The 27,367-nt window shown below is 39.8% G+C and overlaps 1 protein-coding gene across 8 annotated transcripts in view; it reads right to left on the bottom strand.

Annotated features, from left to right (window-relative positions):
* GRID1 (glutamate ionotropic receptor delta type subunit 1) overlaps window positions 1–27,367 on the bottom strand; it is an 890,310-nt gene that overhangs the window by 68,969 nt on the left and 793,974 nt on the right. For all 8 annotated transcript variants that reach the window (XM_065551838.1, XM_065551837.1, XM_065551839.1 and 5 more), the window contains 4 exons: window positions 22,366–22,467; window positions 20,641–20,838; window positions 18,280–18,604; window positions 16,120–16,258 (listed from right to left, as the gene is read on the bottom strand). In XM_065551838.1, coding sequence (XP_065407910.1) covers window positions 16,120–16,258; window positions 18,280–18,604; window positions 20,641–20,838; window positions 22,366–22,467 — 764 coding nt within the window. The remainder of the gene's footprint in view (window positions 1–16,119; window positions 16,259–18,279; window positions 18,605–20,640; window positions 20,839–22,365; window positions 22,468–27,367) is intronic.

Below are 27,367 nucleotides of genomic sequence, written 5' to 3'. Positions count from 1 at the left end.
TAACAAAAGTAGAACTGGTTAAAGATTTCCCAACAGAACAGTATTCTATCAGCAAATGCTGATTAGGGGAACTGGGACCCCTGAGCTCCAGCTGCCAGCCTTTTTGTCTGTTGGCTACCAGGAAGTTAGGTATCCCTGGGCTGACCAGCTCCCCAGGCACCTGGGTCGCCTGACTCTTCAGCCCCTCAACTGTGAGCTACTTGGGGAGCTTGAGAGCCCAGAGAACATACTTCATTTTGGAAACACCAAAACATTCCCACTGCTAGAAAGCTGCGGTGTTTCCAAAATAAAATACTGGAGAATTTCCGTTCTTTGAAGAGTTTTTTGGCTTTTCATCATGATTTGGGATGGAAAAAAATTCCAAAACTTCACAATTTTGCACTGAACTGAAATTCTCTTACCTGGCCAGCTCTGAACCAAAGGTTTTTCAGCATACATATGGACAATGAATTGCTAAAAAAAGTGATTACTTTGTTTGTGTGACTCTCTATTTGTAAACTAGGAGGAGGAGTCATCATAATGCATTGCCACACCCAGACTCACAAACATATAGGCAGGGATATATACCACACATGTGGAAGTGATATTCATAAGCAAATGAGGGAAATATAGCATAGACAAAACTACTATAAGGTGAGTGCACAACTGGTTGGAAAACCATACTTAGAGAGTAGTTATTTCCTAAACAAATGTGCCCAGTTTACAGGAAAAGAAAGCATAATTCCCACCCCTCCAAACTCACATTTGGATCTGAATCAAACTGGGGTCTTCTCATCCATCATCACCAGGAATAACAGTTCTTCTGTAGTCCAAATCAGGCCCTCAATTACACCAGTTGATCCCAATCATCTTCAAATTATGCACTCTAACCCCCAACCAGTGCCAGTGGTTTTCACTGGCTCAGTGCTTTCCACAGGTATATCTGATCAGCCTTCTAAATGGAATTTACAGCTCCACCTTGCTAGGGGCTGAGCATCCTGGTTTTGACCCAGCATAGCTCTTAAACGTGCACTTAACTTTAGGTAATAAGCAGTCCCATTAAAGTCAGAGAGACTACTCAAGCTGAAAGTTAAGCATGTCTTTAAGAGTTCTGCAGGGATCAGGGCCAGAGTGCTCAGAACCTTTCAAGCCCTTAGTGAACAATTCTGCTGATACAGCACAAGGAGGACTGAAATCCAGCTTCTCCTCTCTCGGATCTTCTGGCTCTGCAGAGTAAACCAAGTCAGAGTAATAGAATTTTTGTCACTGAAGTAATCTCATCTGATGCTGAATATACACAGAATAGCTCAGTTGCAAAAGAGGCCACTTCTAAATGCTAATTTTTCAAAGTAGAACCACACTTTAACCACAAGGTCATTTTCCCCTCCTTCTTCCACCACAATGACAATTGCTTACTATTGGTATTTGCACTTGTTATTTATATTACAGTGTCACCTAGAAGCCCCACGTGAGATTAGGGCCACACTGTGGTAAGCATTTTTTAAAGGCTCTATTTTGATGCTGTATCGATAGCATAAAAAAAGCAGGGGGCAGATCAAGGCTAAGACTTTCAAAAACAGTAGCCTAAAGTTGGACTTCTAAATCTACATTTTTATTCCTAAATGACTGGACAGGCTTTCAGTACTAATCAATTGATAATTTTCACCTAAGGGCATGTCTTGAAGCCCATGGATCCAAATCCAAGGCTCAGAAAGGGCCCATGAGCATTTAAAGGGCAGATCCAAAGGACAGCTGCTGTCAACCCCCAAAATCTGACAGTGTTGAGCCCTACATCTGAACCTGGCCCAAGATCCACCCTTCATTTATCATTTGAGAAGGAATGAAATATAGAAAAATTAGGATCTACAATAGACAAAGCTGGCTGCAGTTTTTTTCTGAAAAACAAAGAGCAGATTTTTAAAGTTCCCATTGGATTATTAAAAAAAACCCAACCCCACCTCCACTATGCCAATGGTTTTCAACCTTTTTTAAATTTGTGGATCCCTAAAAAATTTCAAATGGCGGTACGGACCCCTTGGGAAATCTTAAACAGTCTATGGATCCCCAGGGGTCTGTGGACCACAGATTGAAAACCATTATTCTATGGTAACAACCACCTTTCGCCGACCCCTGAGACATAGTATGTAGACCCCCCAGGCGTCCGCAGACCACAGGTTTAAAACCATTGCTCTAGGCCATCATGCCTTCTATTTGAGCATCCCGAAGGCCTAATGTGTAAATTAAAGCAAGGAATCTACACTTCTTGCAATATTAATTAAAGTAAAAACCGCAGCTGGTGTTTAACTACTACTCAGTCCCAGCAGCAGGTTTCAGTCACTTTACCTAAATCAAACATATCATAAAGTTGGCATGAAAATCATATCGTCTGAACCGAACACATCTGGCGAATGACACATGCTTTCACTTATAATGAAAATAACAAACTACCTCTATTACTAATGCAGATGTGTTTTTAAACAGTTCACCGTACTGATTTCTTCTACCACTCACTTTGGAAAGCTAAAATCATTATGGAGATTAATAACTAAGATCAAGAAAACAACATGTTCATTCTTCTCTTCTGATATCAGAAGCATCTGATACTTCATTATGAAGTTGCAGCAGTGTGATTTTGTAATGAAAAATAATTGCTTTTTGTTCAGATTGTAAGCTCTTTGGGGAAGGGATCATCTTTTTGTTCTCTATTTGTACAGCTCCTAGCACAATGGGGCCCTGGACCATGACTAGGTTTCCTAGATGCTATGGTAATATAGATAATAATAATAATAAATAACACTAATTAAATAGCATCAAGAATGAGTACACCTGGTAGCTTGTTGCTAGACTGTGAGACTCCTACTAATGCTGAATAGTACAGTATACAACTATTATACCGTTATGCCATGAGTAGTTCCATCAAAGTCAGTGAGACTACTGGACTATGGCATCACTCAACTTTGTTGTGTGTGAGTTCACTGAAACTGACACAATCTAAAACTGGCTGCGCTTGGAGCACTGCGGAACCCCGTGAATTTAGGATTTACTTGCTGCAGAGTAAATTGCGGCGTCGCCTGCATCAGTACCATTAATCTCATGGCCAAGGAGGACTGGAAAGGGATCCTTTTGAAGCTTACTTTGGCCCTGATGTCTGCCAGAGGGGTTGCCCCTCATGTACAATGAGCCATTATTATGGCTCTCCCTCTCTCTCAGTTTGAACACCAGTCTCACTTTATTTGTGGGCCTGATTTGGTATCACTGAAAGCTTTGTAGCAAAATCAACAGGCTGCTCCATGTGTTGATGATAATCATTCTTATTAGGCCATACTAATCACGTTTCTTAGCTTGAAAATGTCATCACTTCCTTAGCTAGGAAACAGTATTTTTTTGCCATTTGAATTGTTGTTCTCAATTTTTATTAGATGGATATGCATAATTATAAATCAATGAAAATAAGTCAGTGATTTATTTTCCTAGATTGACTCCAATATTTGTCCAGGAATGCAAATCCCCCTAACTGCATGAGATTATTAAGGTAGGTTTCACAACTGTACCAAAATGGCTTCTCTGGGATACTATTAATCTTCTCCTGTACACAGATGACACTGGAAACTCTCCTCTACCGAACAGCTGAAGGAGGTGCACACACAGAGAAAAAGAGGTTTTATTCAGCAAAGCCGCTGCCTGCAGGAAATGATGATAACATATACCATCTTCCCATAGTTAAGAGATTGTTCCTTCAAGGAAAGCTGTCCTCCATATTAGAAAATCATTTGTGATATGACAGTAATAACTCATTAAAGATGCCAGTGCAGGAAAGGATTCTGTAGGCAAATAAATAAATAACCTCTCTCCCCCACCACCATCCCCAAAAAATAAATAAATAAACTGATGAACAGTTTCAGTAGCATGTTAATTATCAAGAAAATTAAGAACACCAATTCCTCACAAAAATCCTTTAAAATTCGATCCATTAAAGACAGTCTCTTTTATATTTGACACCATCAGGAGTAACACCAATAATTCCAACTCTACTTAAGAGGATATAAGATTTTAAAAGCCTCAGTGAGTAAAAAGTTAATCATGATCTATGCTGCAATGTAAAAACACTGAAAGCTTCTGGTGGAAAATGAAGGAAACAACGATTGATTAGCTGAGAAAAACAAATAAACCCTGCTTCCAATCCCAAACCTCCTGTTCCTCTTCAACTAGCTAGTCATTCTTATACTGATAGAAACCTGGTAAGAATTGTGAAGGTGCTAGTAGGCTACGTCGGATAATTGAGATAGAAAAGAAAAAAAGAATTCCCAAGGGAAATTAATAGAAATGTTAGTTTGAGAAAGGAGAATAAAAGAGATTTCAGTGCTACAGGAAGCAACAAGGAGTCCTGTGGCATCTTATAGACTAACAGACGTATTGGAGCATAAGAAGCATGCGTCTGATGAAGTGGGTATTCACCCATGAAAGCTTATGCTCCAATACGTCTGTTAGTCTATAAGGTGCCACAGGACTCCTTGTCGCTTTTTACAGATCCAGACTAACACGGCTACCCCTCTGATACAGTGCTACAGGAGTTACAGTTGGAAAGGATAATTGTGTAAAGACACTTTCTAGGTGGGCAATGTATTCCATATCTTCACTTTTTCTGGGTGAATCCACAATTCTGGGCATACAGTTTGTTTATTGTTAACAGATTTAATGCACAAAAATACAAAGTGAAGTGGTTCCACTTTTAAATTTTTGCCACTACAAAATGTTTTTATTTTCTTGTGTGGCTATATCATATTGACAGCAGATGCACCTAAGAAATCCTTCATGGAGAGAACTACACAGCTACTAAGACAAATTAAACCACAGCTAATAATTAGCATTTCTCCAAGTTCTAACTGCCTATACATTCAGTTAAACAGAATTTGTAGGACTGTTTGTAATAGTGTCAAATGGTGACTCCAAATAAGAAGACATTCTTTCATAGCGATGAGAGCCACCAAAGCATAGATGTTACGAACAAGGGGGGGAAATAAAGAAAAGTTTTACAGCAGAAACTACAGATACTAACAGAATATTTTACAGTGAATTCTAAAAGTTCCTCAGAAGTTTCAAATATCTTAAGTGAGCTAGAAAGTGTTATATACTACCTTGAGTTCTCATTTTTCACTGAAGTACATCAAACCTAGGCTCTGGAAGACCATCCTTTGGGATTGTTATATGAACTGAACTTCTAGCTACATGACATAACTTTAGTTCCATACTTTAAATATGAAATAGAGGCAAACCTATAGCAGTATGATGTTGGTCACTGTTTACCACTCTGATATTGGTCAGTGTTGTCCTAGTAATAAAATAGCAGATATTTATATTTTCAGATATTTAGAGTAATGGCAGGGAAAGGGTTCCCTTGCATTATGGGATCATTCCTGCATCTTTCTGGTAAAAATATAAACCAAAATAGTACTATAAGGCCACACGGTGATTCCTGTATTCATCTTGGTACCACTGAGCATATGGTATCAGAAAATAATTGGGATATGTTCCTCTTGCTGTCAGATATGAAAGAAATACTGATATTTTCTAACTGAAGTGACAGCAAATCAAAAATTGCTGTCCAGGAAGGAAAGCTGAACTTTGCTTTCCTAACAGACTTTCAATGATAGTTCCTAGTTACAGATCTAGGTCAGTATTTTAAGAGGGGTGGTGGAGTTGCAACTCATTTTAGCTAACTATATGCTGATTAATTATGGACACTTTTCAAAGTGCACCTCAGAATTCTGCTGTGCTCGTCAGTGAAATCCTGTACCCTTGCTACTTTGGAGCCCTGTATGCGATTGTGCACTGCATAGCTGGGTAACTAGAGAATATGGATCCTTCACATGGAAGAGCTATTCGCTTATACTAATAACTGTAGATAGCACAGAGAAATGGTATACATATAAAATGTATTTTACTTTAATTATATTTTTCTCTGAGTGGATCAGTTCTACTAGTAGTTCCATGAAAATAGCTACCCTTCGTCTCAGGTTCTATCTGGCATCCTACTTTGAGATTCTGAATAACTTCTAAGAAAGGATATATCCAGTGGATGGGACAAGATTTAACTGTACAAAAGAAGAGCAAATACAGCCAATAGGCAAACACTATATAGGGAAAAGACACTCAGCTACTACAGGGATTGGGGCCATATAAGTATCTAGCTAGACTATGGTATAGTGGATAAAGGATAGACTCCTCTTAGAGGTCCAGAGAAGGCCTAGGCCACTTCTAGCTTTTGAGGCCCCTAGCCATAATAAAAATAAAAAATGACAACACATGAAAACAAAATAAGGCACCAAAAAACAAGTTGTGAAACTTATCAAATGCCAAAAAATTAACAAGTGTCTAAATGTGAGGCCCCCTTTGAGCTCAAGGCCCAGACCAAATGGCCCTTCTGATTGGCCCTGTCTCCCATGCCTTGCAATGGTGAAACACAAAAATTAGTTTGATTTGCATTTGGTTGTTCCTAGGCCAGAACAGATTTCCATAATGAAAGACACAGTTAGTCTTTCTTCTTATTTTTGGCTTGGTCCTTAAAAATGATAGATGATGGTAATCTTTACAGTTAGGAAATGTTTGCAACTTTAAGACCTGTTCTGTCTTAACTGTCGTAGTAATCTTTATTATGCTTTCTTAATAACCTTTTTTATTAGAGTTTTTTAATGGTTCATTCACGGCACTATATCAGCATCTTTACAGTAGACCAATGGAACAATAAAATGTTCTATTGGAAAAAAAAATCTTCTACTGCTGTATCCTGCATTTTCTCCTCCTGTAGCAGCCAGACAGGAAAAAAAAGTATAACAGAAAAAAAGATAAACATATAGAAGTGAGGTTACTGAGTGGAATGATTCTTGCAGTATAAAGAAACCAAATATAAATAGAACAGTGAATGGAACAATGATTAGGTGGGTGGGCAGAGCAATGAAAGATGATACAAAATGCATAAAGCAGTTCTGCTTCTGAGGTTGCAAATGAGTAGGCTATTTTAAAGAGAAAAGCAGAACTTCAAAGAAACAGAGAGGTTCCAAATCCCAAGATTCAAACCAACCCTTTGAATATTGACTGACATATCACAAGAACTGCTGTTCTTGTTAGAGTTCCCCCACTCCAGTTGAGGGGAAAAAAACATGTAAAATCAAAAGATTTAGCAGGATAGCCACTGTTGTGAGCCAAAGGATCAAGAGCCCAGCTGATGAATTGTGGCGTAGTCATATCCAAATCACTGTCCTTATCTGGCCTCTAATCCAAATGTTTGTCTAAACTTAATCTGAATCTCCACATTGAATCCTCAATCCATTTCAACTACAGAACTTCCCTAGAAGGTGAAGAATGAATAGACACACAAATTACAATACAGCACAGGAAATGATAGAATTCCATCAGCACTTCAGTCTTCCAACAACCTCCACTATAAACCTTCCTTTAAAATCACAGCTGGAGATGTGTAATGCATGTTTAACTTTCAGTTGTGCTCTCCAAATTTTGCACCCACAAAAATGACTCATGCTAGTGTTTGCACCCACACAGTTGCACACATGCCCAATTGGTATGAGAGGTTTGTATCCATTCCCATCTGCTGCTAAACTATGAAGATTCACAGTAGAAATAGAAATAGTGTGGAGAGCTCCTAAGAAGTTCCAAATTCTGGGGCTTCCCAGGAGCACTTCACTACTGGCGTCAACACTGAGGAAATTAAAGTGAGGCAGCAGCAGCTTTATTACATTTCTGCTTGTGGCTAGTCCTGGGATGGGGAAGGAACAGTGCTGGCACGGAGGACAGCCTAGAGTCTTTCCCCTTGAATTTCTGTGCCATGGTGTGTCAGCAGAAAAGCATTTTCAAAGAAGTTTCCTCTGAGTGCACTGGGAGTGAAAGCAAGCCATACAGAAGACTCAAAGGCAATTATTGCACTACAGGTGTTTTTCTCCTCCCCTAGTTAACTCACTTGAGTCCTGTACTCTTTTTAGCCATCTCTTTTTTATGAAGTCCTTAATCATGATGATGATGGGTTTTTTTAATAATGCCCCCCACATACACAAACCCTTCCTGTCAAGGTGCCTGGGGTGCTGCATAGACATGTTAAAATACTGGAAAAATAAACAAAATTAACAATATAAGAAACCCAAATGAAATATTGAAAATCAAATCCAGTGGCATCAGTGAGAGAAGGGCTGCTTTCAAGCTCAAGGAGTTCCAATTCAAGGTCCCAGCAAGCGCAGATTCCTACGAGTTTTCTTGCTACCAAAAAAACATCGTAACAGTTTCACTGTTTCAGAGGAAGCCCCTCTTTATTCCCCAAAACCAGCTTTTTCTCTAAGGCCATGTCTACACTACAGGGGTAACCCCATAGCGTAGATGCAGACTATAGTGGCATAAGGGGTTTCTCCATTTCTGCAGGAACAACACCTGCCTGGGAGATGGTAGCTAGATCGACAGAAGCATTCTTCCATTAACTTAGCTGCATCAACACTGAGGGGTCAGTCGGCATATCTATAGCACTCAGGGTGTGGATTTTTCACACACCTGAGTGATGTAGCTATGTTGACCTAAATTTTAAGTGTAGAACAACCCTAAGAAGTAAGCTTCTACTACCTTTTCCACTATCTGGGATTTACAGGAAGCTCTCCTTGATTTTCTTTAAGATATATATTTTCTTTTCAACGGAACTTAGAAGTCTATCTTAGGTACTTATATGGTCCCCATTACTGTAGTATCTGAGCATCTCACACTCTTTAATGCATTTATCTTCACAGCACCCCTGTGTGCTAGGGAAATACTATTAAACCTCTTGCACAGATAGAGAACTGATGCATAAAGAGGCTAAGTGATTTGTCCTAGGTCACACAAGAAATCTGCAGCAGAGGAGGAACTTCTCCCTAAACACTGGCCCATCCTTCCTATCAGCATCCTGGAAAAGCAGGCAAGCTTCTGTAAAAATTTCAGCTCTCAAAAACAAAACAGAAACCCACACCAAAAACAGGTAAACTTGGGAATTAGAGCACAAATAAAGAAACCCCAAATCATGAGATGACACAAGAAGCAATTATAACAGCAGACATAATATACTCTTCATGTGCAATCAGCAAATGAACATGTACAGATGCATTTAAAATATTCATAACGTCTGATGCAAGGACCTATTTGACAAAAGCTCTAATTTAAACTCCTTTGAATTTGCAGACAGCCTACTTTATGCCCTAGTTTTTTACAATGCAGTACTTAATTACCATCAGGAGGGTTCTCCTAAACCTGAGGTTTGGAATATATATGTAGCTGTTGAATCGCATGTATTTTGCTTGCTAACCAGGAGCAAAGATGGAAGTTACACATTGCTAATTAAACTCATAATTACGTATGGCTGGCTTAGTCAGACAGCAGATCCCATGGCTGTCAGAAAACAAACAAATCAAAGCACAATCTGTCATGTAAAAGTTTAGACCACTTTTGGTGGATTGTCTCATTGGAGGGCTCCATACTTTATACACAGTTCTAAAGTTGGCAATTGGAAGAGCAAAGTAGAATTGCTTGGGCCTAGCAAGAAAGAACACTTGGTATTTACCTGGGATGGTCTAGTGATCATTTGATTTTAATTGCAAGGTTCCTGTAAGATTTTTGCTCTTATATGATATGACCTTTTAGCCTTCCTCAAGGCATTTGTCTGAGAATTTCTCTAGATTTTCAAAAATGTTTAAAAAGTCCTGGTCGAACTTAGATCATTGCCTTCTCATCCCCAGCAGCACCTCCTCTCTACGTGCCACAAATCTGGTTCCCCCCCCACCCCCCCATGATCACCTGCTCCTCTGTCCCAACCTGCACCTTGAGGGCCTTATTTTCAGAGGCCCCCAAGCACTCACTACTCCCACTTATTTCAACTGGAGATGTGAGTGCACAGCACTTCCCAAAATCAAACTCTAGGACCTCATTGTCTTGTTGTTTTCCGCAGCATCCCCATGGTCAGTGAGATTTTAAGTGTGCACAATCATCAGTGCTCCTCAAGACATCCACCTTGCTCAGTATTGTAGATTTGGGAACAGACCAAGAAAATGGATAGCAGGGTATCAGAGTTAGGAGGAGGTTGAGAAGAGTGAAGCCAAGACAGGAAAGGGGGATGTGGCGAGGGCCTTCAAAAAGTGGGGCTACAGACGGTTACAGAAGCATAAAGTGTAGTTCACCAGGAACAGGAGGATGAACAGGAAGGGCCCAGACCTTCTCCATGCTATCTACCCTGTGTTTGAGCTCCTAAAACGTAGAGAACCGTCAGTGCACTTCTGGCGCTCCATATCTTGCTGCACCTCCCTCGTGTTGTCAATACGGAATCTGTGGGGAGACTGTGGAAGTGTCAGATGAAGGCAGCAGAAGTAGGTGGAGGTACGATGGGCAGGAGGCTCTATCCAACATCCAGAATGCTGGAAAACTCCTGCAATGCGTGGGAACTCCTGAGAATCTTAGGAAGTCCACACGAGGGGAGTCACATGCTTTTGGAGAAAATGCCTCTCCTAGAGGATTCATAGATTTGGTTAGGGCAGAGCCCCTTTTCTTCTGGGGCTAACAGAGTCTTTGACCCACCTTCTCCAGCCTCCTCTCAGATGTTGCACTGCACTCCTCACAGATGCTGGACTGCTTTCTGTCCCCCACACTGCTGCTCCTAATCTAGCTAATTTCCCTTTCTGTGGATTTTAGGAGGGGCACTGGAGCTCAAACAAGGGTCTGGCAAAACTTGTAAAGCTCATCAGTGCCATGATCTTTAAAAGCCTGCTGCCATTCTGCAGTTTCTAATCTGACATTTTAATTTAATGAATTTGCTTTCCAACAGCTCAACTTTGCTCTGGTGAACAATGACTCACTTAGATCTTTCTAACACACACCATTTGTGGTTTCTCTGAAAAGCCATTTTGTAGCCGGCATGTGGAGAACAACGAGTATTAGTAGAATGATTGACATCTGTTTATTTTCTTCCATACTTCAGCTCTCTGCTAGTCACAGATAACACGTGCCAAATTTGAAGCTGGTATTCTAGAGGGAGTTTGGGAGCAAAATCAGGCTTGTAATGAACTTAACTATGTCGCAACTACTGCTGCACCATAATACTAGTTTCTCCCTTGCTGGCAATTTAACAGCTACAATACTGCACAACAAAAGACTCTTCTATGGAGAGAGAGAGAGAGATAACAGCATATATTTATTCAGAGTGTGGGGGTTCAGTTTCCTAACACGGAAAGTAAATGCAGGAGGATTTAATAGTTCTCAGTTGGTGGGAAAATTGTCAACTATTATTTATGGTGCCTCAAATCTCACTATGGGAGGGAAAAAATGAAATTCAAGTATATATTTCCCTTCTAGGAAAGGCCTTATCTGGAAAAGTTCCAATGCCTAGTTTAGAAGGGAGACAAAAGTTATTTGCACTATACATTACTTTGCTGAAACCAAGTAGTAGTAAGATCTGGGAACACAGCTGCCAACTTTCACGCGGTAAATAAGCACCCCGACTTTCACAATAAGCCAAAATCAAGCTAATCCCATTTTAAAACGAGGCCAAAACAAGCCGATCCCTAAGAACTTCAACACTCTATGTGACCAAATCTTGCCGGCATGCAGTCTGGGACTGTGATGTGTCCACTGTGCACCCCTGACTATTCCCCCCCTTGCCACTGCTTGCCCCTTACCTCTGCATGCCTCCCCACCCCCCCATCTCTGCTTGCCCTCTTCCCCCACCCCCCGCCCCTGCTTGCCGGGAGATGATAAAAAAAAAAAAGAAGCAACAAGCAACAAGCCAAAAACTAGCCAATAAGCAACTCACAAGCCAGTTAAGCCAAAAACAAGCCCAATTTCTGCGTTATTTTTGCAGGTTTGGCATGTCTGTCTGGGAACTTGCAGACTAGGGTCTGATGCAGCAGAAGAAACACATGGCAGAGATGAAGTTTCAGCCTCAGGGAAATCTCTCACTCTGTGGCTGGTGATGAATTAATTTTTAGAAGAAATCTCTGCCTAACTGGCTGAGGCATGGAATCATCTCCACCATATTGAAGATGAAAGAGGGCAGCCAATCTTCGGAGTACTTTTATTATTGTTTTCAGGGAAAGTGGCATTAATGTGATATTAGAAGCTTTCAATAAAAACCAAACACAAATCTTAAAAAAACAGATTCTTGGCAGAGGATAAAATCAGGTAGGGACACAGGTGGCTTTCAACCACTTTTACATTCCTCAGTGTTTAAGCTGTCTGGCCCCTAGTATAAGTTGGAGCAGCCTTCAGGCTGCTGTAAATTGTGCTTAACTACTCATAGTCATAAGGTACTCTTCTAGCAATGGGGACTGTCAAGGAATAGGACCACCCTGGCCTCACCACCTTCCCCCCACCTTCCAGGAAAGTCCCATTCACTAGGGTTTGGAGGGGTGAAGCAGAAGCTGCTGCAGGGTTCTACACCACCTAGGGATTTTCCCTTGTACAACCAGAATCCTCAAAGTGGTGCAAAACAGCTATAGAAAGTGTGACAGGGCGCTATCAGCAGCACCCCAGTCACTGATATTGCTGCAACCCGAGGACAGGGCCACCCGGGCGGGGGGGTGGGGGGGGCGCAAGTGGGGCAATTTGCCCCGGGCCCCGCTGGGGCCCCCACTAGAATATAGTATTCTATAGTATTGCAACTTTTTTTATGGAAGGGGGCCCCCGAAATTGCTTTGCCCCAGGCCCCCTGAATCCTCTGGGCGGCCCTGCCCAAGGAAGGCCACAGGCCCAACTGGGGGCAATTATACACTTTCTATTGGGGGATTGTGAGCACCTGGGTGACAATCACTGGGGCCAACAAGGTAATTAGGGTGAATATAAGGGGAGGAAACAGGATCAAGGAGCAGCTCAGAAGGAAGCTCAGGGGGTGAGGGCTGCAGGAAGCCTATGCTTTCTGTAAGCCTGTGTTGCAAAGTATTACTATGTAAGAGGGGAGTAAATACACACCTGGGTGAAAGATAAACAGCCCAGTGTGTGTTTGTGACTGTGAAACCATCTGAACTGGCCAGGCAATGAGGGTCACCAGACAGCGATGGTGGCACCCTGTGACAGAAGGGCTGAGAATTTGGGCCGTCTTTCTATTAGTCACTAAATAAATGTGTAATGTCAACCTCACAAATACTATATTTTCAATTTAACCTAATATTTGAATAAGTAGGGATTTTTTCTTGCTAAGGCATGAATTTAGGACTCTGTGTGTGTTGCCTTAATGACATACCAGCATTGAATTCCCAAGGTCATATCTGTTTTTTTTTTTAATAGGATATTTTGACACACCATTCCCTGCCCCAAGGGTTAGAAGCTTCCATTGTCTGTTATCCTTCATTCAGTTTTGGAGTAAAATGGGAGGGAAGACTCACTTGACCAATGTCTGTGAAATAAGTCTATGGAGAATCAGAAAGGGCAAAACTCCAAACAACAAGCAAGTTGAAGGCCCAACATTAATTACTCTTTCCAGCATCAGGGCATGCCACAGAGTTCTGAGAATGACCTGCTCTATTAGAGATGCACTGCATGTGGGAAACCAATTATTGTTGTTCCCTGATCTCAGTCTCACTGTTCAGGCCAGATGGAAGAACTGGCCATTTTGAGATGCTCTTTTTTAGATGAAGGATTTAATGTCTGAAACATGCTTGTAGCAACAGTCAAAATAAGGTTTTTTTAGCAGCTAGCACTGCAAGCTCAACACAGCTTTGTTTTCAGATACCAGGTTGACTTCTGCCTTGTATATCATCACTGACCATAAGGAATCTGTTATTGAGAACTGGCAGTTGCCATTTTGTTGACAGTTGGCCATAATTACATTTCACGGGCCATCGCTGGAAATGCACTCCGTGTCATAACTAAAGGTAAAAGGCTGATTGCTTTCTGAGGTCACAAGACAAAGTCTAATGGGCCCTGTAACTAAACTATCATTCTATAGATTTAGTTAGAGACTTTCCAAGACGCTTAGTGGATTTGGATGCCCAATTCTGATTAATTTCAATAGGAATTAGGTGTCCAAATCCCATGAGAGGTTTTGAATACTTCAGCCTTAATGACCTCTACTAACAACACAGAAAATCTGCTGTTGATTTTAGCTCTCCACTGAAGTTTCTTTACTGCATGTATTGTGCTCTTGTCTTCCACTGAAATCAGAGGAGTTTTAGGAAGCACCTGGTAGATTGCACAGCCAACTCCTTCTACCTACAAGAAACTGTAACATTCAGAAGTAGTTGAGTAAATCATTTTTCAAACTCTACAGCTCATTGTTCCTGACTTGAGTTGTAACACTGATTTGCACATTGTGCTTCCACCTCAAACCCATATTACAATTTGTTACCGAAGTCAGGACTGAACATTGTGGCAATTTGCAGCACTCATTGTCTACCATGAGACAAAATCTTCTTACACCTGCTGTGCCCATGAAGCATTTCCTAAAGGAGCATTCTCTGTTTGCAACATCACACCCAGACACACTATTATAGGATGTATATATCAAATGACAAGTTATGGTATAAAAGTTTTATTAACATGAGTTTGGGATGACAATATTACTCATGAGAGATTAAGTCAACTGTCATTTAATGGCTGGACTACAGAGAGGGAAAAGGGGATATTACTGCAGCCAGTTGTGGGAGTTCTCCTTTCGTTTATGGAGTAGAGGTCTCTATGTTAGGACAAGGATTCTAGTCCTACCTCTCCTTGTATGTATATGTGGGAGATATATAGTAACTTTGTCTATTTGTAGCACAAGAATTCCTTATATTAGCACCTTTCATGGTTAGAAGAAGATCCTGTGTCCCTTCATACTACTGGGAATCTTCCATTTCCAGTGGAATAAAGCTCTCATTTCACTGATGGCCCACAGGATATCAGACCATAAACCTGTCACTGGGGAAAGACTGATGACAAATAAATTGCCTGCCTTGCACTTCATTCGCGTGTATAAGGTAGTGGCTGTAATAAGGATGTTGTTTTATTAAATGTGCATTTCTCCACATGTATGTTGGCAATATCATTGTGATAAATTACAGGGCCTTGTAATAAACTACATTTATCCTACACCTTTGTCCTCTTTCCCTTGTACTCATTCACATCTGATGAGAGTATTTCCAAGGCTCTGGGCAGTTTTTGGACAGCTGCATTTAAAAAAAAAAAAATCAACTTGCCAGGGAAATTTTTTCCTCCTAAATATGGATTCACTTCCCCAAATTACACTGGCATGATGTGCAGGGCCCTTGGGGAGTTAGTCCATATTTGAGAAGAGAGAAGGAAACATTTTCCTGGCAAGTTGACTTTTTTTTTTTTTTGAATGGCAGCTGTTCAAAACTGCCCAGAGGCTTGGAAATACTCTCATCAGATGTGAATGATGGTAAGGTAAGGAGGACAAAGGTGCAGAACAAATGCAGTTTATTACAAGGGTCTGCAATCTAGCACAATGATACTGCCAACATCTGTATGGAGAAATATATGTAGTTAATAAAACAACTTCCTTACCACATCTACTACCTTAGAGTCTGATTCTGCCATCCTTACTCTTCAAATAGTCATAATAAATCTGGTCTTTTGATTTTAACAGCATGCCTATCTTTTTGTACATGGAATTTTGTGTGCATAACCGTTTTCATGCAGTACTATATAAAACTGCAGACGACAACATACACAAAATTGCATACCCAAATGATTGTGCACATAAAATTGCACATGCAAAACTAGAGGCCATATGTTGCACGATGTTTTAGAGATATAAATTTGATACCTTTCTTTCAGATTTCCTCCTTTAGAACCAGAAATATTAAGACACACAAATGTAGGTAACCTAAATAGTGAGGAAGAAAACCTGCATAAGAAAATGAGTTATTTCAGTTAGGGAGATTTGTATTTTCCTTTCAAATCAGCAAAAGTTTTCTCTTAAAGTCTAAGTGCCATGGTCTTCCCTATATAAATGTGAAAACTGCTTGGCATTTGTAGGAAAAAGAGAGAAGTAGGGAAGGGAGAAATGCAGACACTGAATATAAGGAGAAAATTCCCTCAAATATTTTCCTTCTCTCAAGAATGAGCATTCAAAGGGATAATGCATATCTATGAAATTGAGGTTTCCAGCTCTGTGTAAAGAAAGGCACTTACCTTATAGGATTATCCATCCTTGATACTGTGAGAAATGCTGCTAAATTAGCTGTATAGGATGAACACACAATAAGGGTAAAGAGCCACCAACTTCCCATCACAATGCGCATAGCCACAGAATTGATAGCAGATTCACCACCTACAAATAAGCAGAGAAATTGAGGTATCACAGAAACCTACATTTAAGATCTCCTACAGTACATGTTCCATGTGTAAAATGACACTGTGAATGATCTCTATGAATTTTACTTGTTCAAACTTGCATTAACAGATCACCCCATCAATGTGTTCAAAGACCTATCTTAAGTAGGTCTGATATTTTATAAAAACATACTATCTAACTGCTCAGCATCCAGAAAGCTATGGAATACTCTGTTGTACTGGTGAGGTTTGATCTGCAACAAAAAAAAAATACTAAAATGTGTTAAAATCACTGGTTTGAATTAAATCTTGTAAAATTTCTACGTCAACCCTCTCACTCCAATTGCCCCTCACATAGTCATAGAATAATGCTCTCAAGAAAATCCACACAGGGCCTTACCCAGAATTGTCAGGATCTAATTCACAGAATGACTTCCATAAATACAGCCAAATTAATAATTAATAATAAATAACAATAACAATAATGCAATATCACTATCTAAACATACAGGTTAAATATTCAGAGTATATCAAAGTAGACCTATATTATGTGTGAGGGGGTAATATAACTTTTAAACTGAGGACAACTGTTCAAACTTCTGTATGCTACTTATGCTGAATTAAATAATATGAGATTGTGGCATCAGTTACCCTACATTAGATTTCTCTATGATGTTTCCAGTGCAATGATGCTTGACCTTTAGTTAAAGACAAAACTCTGTTAAACAACTGATTTTTGCTAGTCCCTCTGGTGTCTGCTTAGGGTAAGAAACATAAGAAAGGCCACGCTGGATCAGATCAATGGTCCATCTAGACCAGTGGTTCTCAAACTTTTTTTCTGGTGACCCAGTTGAAGAAAATTGTTGATGCCCATGACCCAACGGAGCTGGGGATGAGGGGTTGGCGTGTGGGAGGGGCTCAGGGCTGGGACAGAGGATTGAGGTGCGGAGCTGAGGGGTGGGGCCAGGGATGAAGGCTTTGCAGTGCAGGAGGGGGCTCCTGGTTTTGGGGGGCTCAGGGCTGGGGCAGGGGATTGAGGTATGGGAGGGGGTCAGGGCTCTGGGCTGGGGGTGCAGGCTTTGGGGTGGGGCTAGGGTTGAGGGGTTTGGGGTGCAGAAAGGGGCTCCAGATTTGGGGGGGACTCAGGGGTGGGGCAGGAGATTGGGGTGCGGGGTTGGGGCACGGGCTTACCTCAGGCGGCTCCTGGTCAGTGGCGTAGCGGGAGGGGCTAAGGCAGGCTTTCTGCCTGTCCTGGCACCACGGACCATGCTGCGCCCTGGAAGTGGCCAGCAGCAGGTCTGACTCCTAGGCAGAGGCACGCAAGTGGCTCCGTGAGGCTCTCGCTCCGGCCAATGGGAGTGCAGAGCTGGTGCTTGGGGCAGCGGCAGCATGCAGAGCCCCGTGGCCCCCCTGCCTAGGACCTGGACCTGCTGCTGGCCGCTTCCAAGGCACAGTGCGGTTTCAAAACAGGCAAGGACTAGCCTGCCTTAGCTGGGCATCACCACCGACAGGACTTTTAACAGCCCAGTTGGTAGCGCTGACGAGAGCCGATGCGACCCAGTGCCTTCCATTCCGCGACCCAGTACTGGGTCATGACACGCAGTTTGAAAACCACTGATGTAGACTAGCATTCTGACTTCCAACAGTGCCAGATGCTTCAGAGGGAATAAAGAGAACAGGATAATTATTGAATAATCCATCCCCTATAATCCAGTCCCAGCTTCTGGCAATCAGAAGTTTAGGGACACCCACAGCATGGGGTTGCATCCCTGGCCATCTTGGCTAATAGCCACTGATTAACCTATTCTCCATGAACTTATCTAATTAGTTTTGGAACCCAGTTATACTTTTCACCTTCACAACATCCACTGGCAATGAGTTCCATAGGTTGACTGTGCATTGTGTGAAGAAGTACTTCCTTACATAGGTGCTGGAACTAGGGTTAATATAATATATGGCCTACTCTTTCATACTGAGATTGAAAAGTACTGACTGTAAGATAGTAAATGCTGACAGTACCTTGCTGAACAAAGGCCCCATACACAATCCAAATGGCACTGTGAAGCGTGGAGGAAGCAGATGGACTGGGATGTGAAGAATTCTGTGCTCTGACTGCCTGGATACGGTTTAAAACAAATATCAAGACACCAACTACAGGGATGGCAGCTGCAATACAGGCCCACACCGCAAAATCAAAGGGAGCAAAGAGAGAGAAGATGTTGATTTTCTCTTCAGGCTTCTTGATTAGAATCCCCACTGAATAATCCATGTACCGCTTGCTGAAGTCCACAACACTTTCCCGTTCTGGTGTTATAGTGATAGCCGAGATTGCCAAATCTGCTCTCTGCAAGAGAAATGCGACAGGTCATATTTCTTCCTGCCCCTAGCAAGCACATTGCTTAGATTGGGCAGATTTGGACAATAAGAGAAGTTCCGAAGTAGCCAATGGTTTACGTATTTCATTGATTTCTTTCTCTCATCTAATTTTAAATTGAAGTCTAGTTCAATGCATAAAAAGCAGTAGAACCATTTCAATTTATTGAGAGAAATTAATACAATAAAAATATGTACTAGTTGAAGGTGGAATACTGAAATGTACCCTGTGAAATTACTGTATAACAAAGAGCATCTAACTGTCTCACAGATGGGAATTTACTTAACCTTTCTGTCTCACTTTCCTCATCTACAGAATGGAGGCTAATAATCCTAGCTCTTACCTAACTGGGGCATTGTGAAGATTAATGAAAGAGTCACCATCAATATAAAAATCACACTCTGCATGAACACTTCTTTTTATCTACTTTTGTTACAAATAACTTCTGCAATTACTCTAACTGAAAGAGATTAATGGGAAACAGAAACCCTACTGTATTCCCCCCCACCCCCTTTGTTTATTTTGTGTATTTGGCAGTACTTTATGTATAGTTAGATTTCACTGTTTTCTCTGTACAGTCTATCAGTTTCCCATATTCATACAAGATTGTCATGCAACAACCAGAGAGACTGGTTTGTTTGTTTGTTTGTTTGTTAGTTAGTTAAAAAAGGATTAGGACAATGTGATTCTACAGCCATAAACATTGGAAGAAGGTTTCAGGGACAGTTTACCTCCTGAAACTATTTTAAACTCATTGTTTAAGTGAATAGATTTCATGGTAACAGTCATGCTGGCAAACTTTGTGGAAGGTAAACATTTTATTTGAAATTAATTTGAAAAAAAAAAGTTTTTAAAACATATTTTCTGTTTCCTAACTTCCCTTTTGGGAAAGAACTCAGAGGAGAGGCTGATATAAAGCTTATTGAAATCAATGGAAAGACTAGTAACAGAAATACCGTAAGTACTCAATAGCTCACAAAAAAGCCTGATCTCATGGGACCTCTAACCAGATTTCCAAATTAATTAAATTCAGAACAGTTGGGATAAATTTAGAATAAATATGAAAATATCTAATGTTTACCTAATGCCCGATGTAATGAATATAGATTTTAGATATATATTTATTAGAGCTGTTCACTGAACTTGCATTTTGCTTAAATTTTCATCTCAAGCATCCTTTTTCCAGTAATACTAAATGACAAACATTTTACTTTCAGTTAAAACATATACTGCAGCAGAGCAAACTCCTGTGCAAAGAATATTTTGCACCATTGGATATTAATTCCTCTAAATGTCCTTGCACTACATTGATGTTGATTGTTCCATGTTAGAAGCTATGTGCATCTCCAAGAAAACACATTTCATTTCCTCTAGGGATTCTTGGCTATAATCATTTGTCAGTTATTTCAGTGGTGTTCAACTGTGCTCTTCCTGATTTATACGGGTGTAACTAAAAAAAGAATCTGGTCCTCCAAGTGTTATCTGACTATCATCTTGAGACCAGCTTTCCATTCTTCTTCTTCAAAATGTTTCTGTACAATGCATCCATTGGAATCAAATAGTTGATCATTATAAAACCATATTGCTATAAAGCAGGTGACCCAAAGGAAGTTTAACAGAGTTAGAAATGAAGTTGTAGTAGCTTTGAATTAGTGGCAAAGATATAAGAGAAAGTCCTCTAATGAGAATGGAAGTAGAATACATATTTTGGTATCTATTTTCCATATGGTAAATATGCATAGTCTATTGTTACATGAGCATAGCTTACATTGACATTGGGAGTAACTTGCTATCACTGACAGAATAATATACTCTAGAGTCTTTGTTTTGTGGAGATGGGCCAAAAACACAAACATTTGGATCAGGATCCAAACTTCAGGAATGTTTAGAATTGGGGGTTTTGATTCTGACTCATCCCTTGTATTTTACTGGGGAGGATTTCATTATACCCTTTAAAAAAAGTTAGCTGCACTCTGCTTGGAGATCTCTGTTTCTGCTCTCTGTACCTTGTTAATAAGTTCTCCAATCATGCCGTTCCAAGAGCTGTTATGGAGCTGGTGTCCATACTTGCCATCAGGAGATTGATAAATCTCATACTTGAAGCCCAGATTCTTGGCAAGTGCATCCAAAACATCAATGGAAAATCCTTTATAGCGCTTCGGTTGCCCAAGTATGTTCTCTGCCACCATCACAAAAGGCTCTTCCTGAGAAAAAAATAACATCTAAACTAATATTTAAAGAAGTTTTTTTGAAATGCCTAAAAAAATGGATTTAACTCTCATCAACCCAGTACTATTGTTGGTTTTTAGAATACTGAGGTTGTCCAGCCCAGAATAATGTAGTTTTATAGATTTTTTTTCATAAGGTAACGAACGTATCATCTACCCAGGGCACACACTGAAATAATAACTAGAAAACACTTTGATTATTTTTACATTATTTAGCATTATGACCAGTCCAAGAATAGTTCTTACAGGGATTGTCCCCTGAAGTGCTTTTAGAGTTAGCAAAATGCATTTTGGAAATCGTGCAATAGGGAATCCTGCAGGGCGATGGTGTTTCAGTCTGACAGAGACTGTGTGCTCAATTGCCAAGGGAATGCCAGCTCTACTGATTTTACAGCCATTGCTGTTGGCCATGTCTGCAAACTGGTGCTGACATCCTCTCCGGATGGAGCTGCTCACCTCCCACAAAGCGGGGAGATATGATCACAGCCTTTACTAGCTAGAGGGAAGAAAGATAAAAACAGATGGAAAGAAAACTGTCCTAATGATCTCCTACAGTTCTCCAGATCTTTCTAATGCACTTTGATCTAGGAGAAGAGAGAAAATACACATAGAAAAATAAGTAAGTTAAGAAGCATGCATTATTTACATAGGCAACTATAGTATTTTTCAACCAGAGGATGACATTATTATAATGAAGAACTGGTGCGGGCATATGGTTTTGGTAAAGAAGAAAAACATAATGAGGTCACCATGTTCAGCATATTAAGTAGTTATAAAGTAACTGCTCCCTTAAAAATATATATTTTTAGTGGCTTAGCCAAGCAGAAAATTAATGAACTACCCTTTTATCTCTGGAAACAAGTTCAAATCCTAATTTATTCCCAATGTAGCTTTTAGCTAACTGGAGCTCCAGTACCTTCTAAGTTACTAGTGGAAAGTGGCCCTATACCATCACATAACGTGACAAGATTAGAAGACCTCTCCAAGGAAGCCCAGGAGTCTTTCTAAAAGAGATACTTTAGCTCAACAAGCAATTATGGACTTAATGAAAGAATCGCTTGATGAAATGCTATGGCCTGCATTATGCAGGAGGTGAGAATAGATGACCACAATGTTCCTGACTGGCCTTAAAATCTAGTAATCAGTACAGGAAATTGTTACAGGTTAGAGTAAGGAGCACTGTGCAGAGGATCAGTACAAGTCCCAGGCAGTGTATTGGTCACGTGCACAGAGGTGAATTTCAGCCTGGGTGACTGTTTGAGACTAGCACACAGTCTCAGTATGCAATTCTCTAAACTCCTGATTTTAATGAACATCAACAAAGTCACACAAAAACAGAAAAGTCCTCCATCTCTCTTCTCTTGCTTATGCAGCTGGTCAGCCCAAGTAGATGACACAGAATTAAAAGAAATAATGAAAAATTACGGGAGGGAACAACCAAATATCCTATCACAGCATTTTTATTTTGAGTATTTTGTCTCCTGAACTCAAATAGGATCATACCAAGACAGTCACCACTTTCAGTGTCAGTCCTTGTAAGTCACTGCCCAGACGCCGTTCTTGTAGGCTGCCATTCAGTCCCTTTTCAGAGTCCCATGTTGCCAACTACAAATAGAAATAATACAGTGAGTATGAAGGCAATATTAGGCATGTACATTTTTAACATTTACCTAAAATACTTTAACAGCAATTTGACTGAATGGTTATATTCAAAAACAGTAGAGAGTAAAAAAGGGGAGGGGCGGGAGAGAATGAGGCATTTTTGCTCCCCATTAGTGTCTGGATAATGATGAGTGAAATTTAAGAGGATAAAAATGCCCAAGTACTTTGGCTGAATGTGTTTTCTTCAATACATCTCACAATAACTCTGCTTTGTTATCTACAGTACTTGTCATATCATTTCACCTAAGTCACTTTGACAAGACTTTTCTTTTTGGCAAGTTTCTATTGCCTCATCATCAGCAAGATTACCTGTGGTCTCACCACTGCTCCCTCTCTGTTCTCATTCTCTGCCTATATTTCAACCCATTCCCCACTGCTCATCAAGTGCAGTTCCCTTCTCTGGTGCACAACCCTGTATCTCATCAATAAGTAGTAAATGCTTGATATTGTTGGCATCATAAGGAATGGACCCCCCTTCCATCTATATGAGAATGGCTCTTCAGCTCCTATCTGAAGACTTATTTCCTCTCCTTGACCTAGAACTCCCTACCCTCTCGCTAATAAAACAATCACATCCATTTCTCTCAAATGCCAAGGTTGCTGAAGATCAAATATCTCCTAAGCTTTAAAATAAGTTATAAACCTGGTGTATGCACCCTGCTTAACCCCAGCCCTGCAATATTTATTGATGCTACTTTTGTCAGTATATCTAAATGCATTAGTTTTCAATTAAATATGATACAGCACATCAAACTAAATTGTACTGCATTTTCTGACAAGAAGTCTAATGTGGTAGTCCGCCTCAGAAGACCTATTGGATTTTTCACAGTGAATACTCTCTCTTTAGTCAGTAGCAGACTGTTCCTTTTACCCTAGAATGGAATCCATGAAATTGTTTTGTTTTGGACGGAAATAAGTGATATTGAGGTCAAACCTCTTGTGTTTGTCATCAGCCCTTCACTTAGAGATATGTAGGCCAGTATTTATGCTGCTAGCTGTAGGCATACCCCTTAGAAATTAAATGTAGGCCAGAGAACACTAAAATGTGGCTTCTTCCAGTTGGGTATCCTTAGTGTAAAGAGTCAAACCTTTCCTGAGAAGGAATGTATTTTGCTGATAATGCCTCTGGTTAAGAGTCCTACGAGACTTACTTCTGTTACTTTAATTTTATCATTCACCCCCAAAAGTTGGACCAACACTCAACAAATAATGGGGGACCACATAACAAATCCTCAGCCAGAGCTTTGGATACAGTGAGTACATAAAAATGATAATCTCACAGATCCATCTTAGTTTGATGATTGGTTGGTCATAGGAATGAAATGGGCACTAGAGTTATTGTAGGTTTCACAACAATATTCACATACCTATGAAAACTGGGTACAGTATAGGAAAGTCAGGAATTAGGCTACATCTATTTTAACACATCTGAGAGTGCTAAGAGGTGGGAGATATAGGTAGTGTCAAAAGCTACAATGACCCAAACTTGAATGCTCTCACACTGCTATGTCATTTTGGAAATACCACCCTCTGGGTGAAGTAGTAATTCCACTGGGATAGTCTCCTATGAACACCTACAGCCATGGCCAGTGGAATTTAACAGGAAAGTTCAATTTTAAATTTAATGTCATATATTTGCTCTCAAAATAAATCTAAATAAAAAAAAAAAAACATAGGAAAAATCCTTATCATTTAACAAAACAAGCCAGATCCTCAACAAATATAAAACAGCATAGCTTAATTGACTGAAAAGGAGCAAGTCCAATTTGCACCAGTTGAGAATCTGGATATTTATTCAAAGCTAGGAAGCAAAACACAATCCTGTATTACTCACCATCTTCTCTTTCAATGTCTTAGCGAACAATTCCTTCTCCCACCCCTTTTCTCTTCCCCACCTTTAAAAATAGCCTTTACCGGAAGACTAAGATATGAATCATTTGAATATCATCTAAATACAGTCCTCACCAAGACTGGGAGTTCTCAAAGAGGAGCTGAAAAATATGCCAACATAAATAAGGATTTTTTTTTTGCTTTAGTTTAAAAGGGGAGAAACTGGCTTCTCATATATTAAATAGGATGAGGTTCAGGGAGGACGGGAATATGTCTAAGATATTTTTATGGTTTCTCTCTATTTCATTTCAGCCTCAACTGCATACTGTTTTGTATGCAGAGGTAAATTTTGCAGTCTATAAAAAGTAAATGATGCAGATAAGGTTGATAAATGGAACATGAGGAAAACCTTTTACCAAAAGGGATTCTTCCTCTGAATCCTTGAGCTTCAGACCATTTCATTTGTTCATAAGTGTGTCAATTTTGACTTCCACTTGTTCTTGTAGACAGAATTTTGTTTATAGGATCAATGAATTTACGGTTATATACACCAGTTCTTGACAGCTGACCTGTCAAGATCAGTCCCTGAAAAACTAATCTCCAGCACTGTTAAACAAAATGAGTGCTGCTGCTATTTGATAAGACAGTTACAGTTTTCATTCTTTGTGGAAATGTGCTATACTTCTACCAGAAATCTGAAGCCAGAGGTTACAGCACAATCATCAATTGATAGGAGATGTATGGTTTCTAAATCTGATTATGACAAACAACTGCTCATAGGATCAGCCACTCGTAGAATAAATTTCATAAACCACTGGTCTCTGGAAAATATATTTGCTGAAGCAATCCAGGGTATTCTTGATTCTCAAGTTATTGAATTGCAGGGTTTGGGCTTCCTGGTTGTGTCTTTAATAAAGCTTTTGGCTTAAAGCCTTCCAGCTAGGCTTTCTTTCTGATTAAGGCTTGTATTGTGCATAGCTATATTACAGACAAATCCTACATTCCCTTCATAAAACAGAAGATCAATCACCACTGAAGCCTAAACTGGAGAAACAGCTACAAAATCCTGATGAAATTATCATTTCTTTGGAAATTCTGGCACAAGGCATGGTGCTAATATTTCTCAGATAGTTGTTGTACTTGTGAGCACATTCGCTGAGAAAAACTTGGAAAGAAACTAACAAGCGCAATTGTATTTTACAACACATAAATGCAGCACATGGTCATGCACACACAGCATATACAACAGTGAAACATTGTTACTAGTTGGTTAATGAACTGTTAATGAAACATTTAAAGGGTCTGATCCTATAAACTGCTAAAAGGCCCTGGGACATGCTGAGTGCCTTCCACTTCTCCTGACTGGGAGCTCAAATTGCTCAGGACCTCGCAGGAGGCACTTAAATGTTGTGTGCTTGGACTCCATGTGCTTCCATCAATAAGTAAGGAGCCAGATCCTGCTAATTGCCAATGAGAGATACACACACACAAAAGATTGGCCAGATTGGATCCTATGTTAATGAAGTTCCTGATCTCTCTCAGCCTTACGTATGTAATTGGTCCTATTCAAGTTAGTAGGTCTGATTGTGCTTTCACACCAGAGAATATCTGAAATAACTCCACTGAAGTCAATGGAGTTACATTGATGTAAAATTGTTAAGTAAGAACAGAATCTGAGCCAATGAGACTGCTCATAATAACAGTGTTAAGTCACATAAGTAACATTAGCATGGATTGTACTTGGATTATAAGTACATTATGTCTTATATGATCAATAGTATATAGTAGCAGAGACATACATTATCCATAAATGGCAATATGATTATATAACTATTTGCTTATGCATCAACTGCCATTGCAAATGCATTTTCTTTAAGAGCAGTACTTTGATATAAATTTTACAGCTATGTTCAGTAAGCCATTTATAATTAAATCCACAGCCATTTCAATGAAAAAATGCAGACATACTATTGACAATTAGACAGTAAACATTTACTAAACCTCATATAATCAAGTGTGTGTAGAAATAAATGTCTATAATAATCAGTTATAATTCAATGCACTTGATCCTTAAATTAACAGATTTAAGTGGAAAAATATGTATTTTATCTTTTCTACTAAAAGATGAAAATTGTCCCTTGCATCTATCAAGCAAATATAGCTGAAAAATTGAAAGTGACATAAAAAGTGAATATTTATATTTATACCACATCAGTAACTAAGACCACCCACATCTATATTATTTAAGTTTAGGATACAGTAATTACTGTCAAAATAATCTGTGCCACTATCATCTTACTCTCCTATTAGATATGACATCACCTAACATGATCTACTTTTCAAAAAAAATGTGGTCCCTTAGCAAATAAAACCTTATCATTTTTAACAGAAGCACATTAATTGCTTGAAGGGGTTTGCATTAACCAAAACCACAGATCTTCAATCCTGCCAAGAGGTAGCAAAACCTTGCTTGGGAACTCCTTTGTAGCATAAAGACCTTTTTGGACTTTCAGCACTAGGAAGAAAGCAAAAGAGAGGAATGTGTGTCAGGCAGTCATTTCTCAGAGCATGAGACATGGACCTCTAGTTCAATGCAAACTATGTTTCCTAGAAATGTGGAAGCTCAGTCCAAGCATGGAGACAGATAAACTAGTCCATCCTATCCCCAGTCAACCTGATTAAAGTTAACTGAAATGGACTCCTAAGCCCATTGCAATTCCAATACAAAACATTTTTGTATTTTATGGCAAGGGAGTAGGTATCAGAATATTTTAAAAATCTTCTTGTGCTAAATTAATTTATTTACATGTTGGACCACTCTGGTTAACATTGCCAGTCATTTATTGTACAGCCAAGTTAAACGGATCATTTGGAAGGTTTCTTGTGTCTTCCTCTCAAGCATCTGGTACTGGTCATTGTCAGAGCTAGGATACTGGCTAAGACTTGACAAGTGAGCTCATCCAATATAGTGTTACTGTCTAACACCACCTGCTCATGTTGCAACAGATTTACT

The sequence above is a fragment of the Chrysemys picta genome, chromosome 7 (genome assembly GCF_011386835.1).
Source record: "Chrysemys picta bellii isolate R12L10 chromosome 7, ASM1138683v2, whole genome shotgun sequence".
Taxonomy (NCBI): Eukaryota; Metazoa; Chordata; order Testudines; family Emydidae; genus Chrysemys; species Chrysemys picta.
Note: the sequence above shows the minus strand (reverse complement) of the source record. Positions and strands in the feature narration are given on the sequence as shown.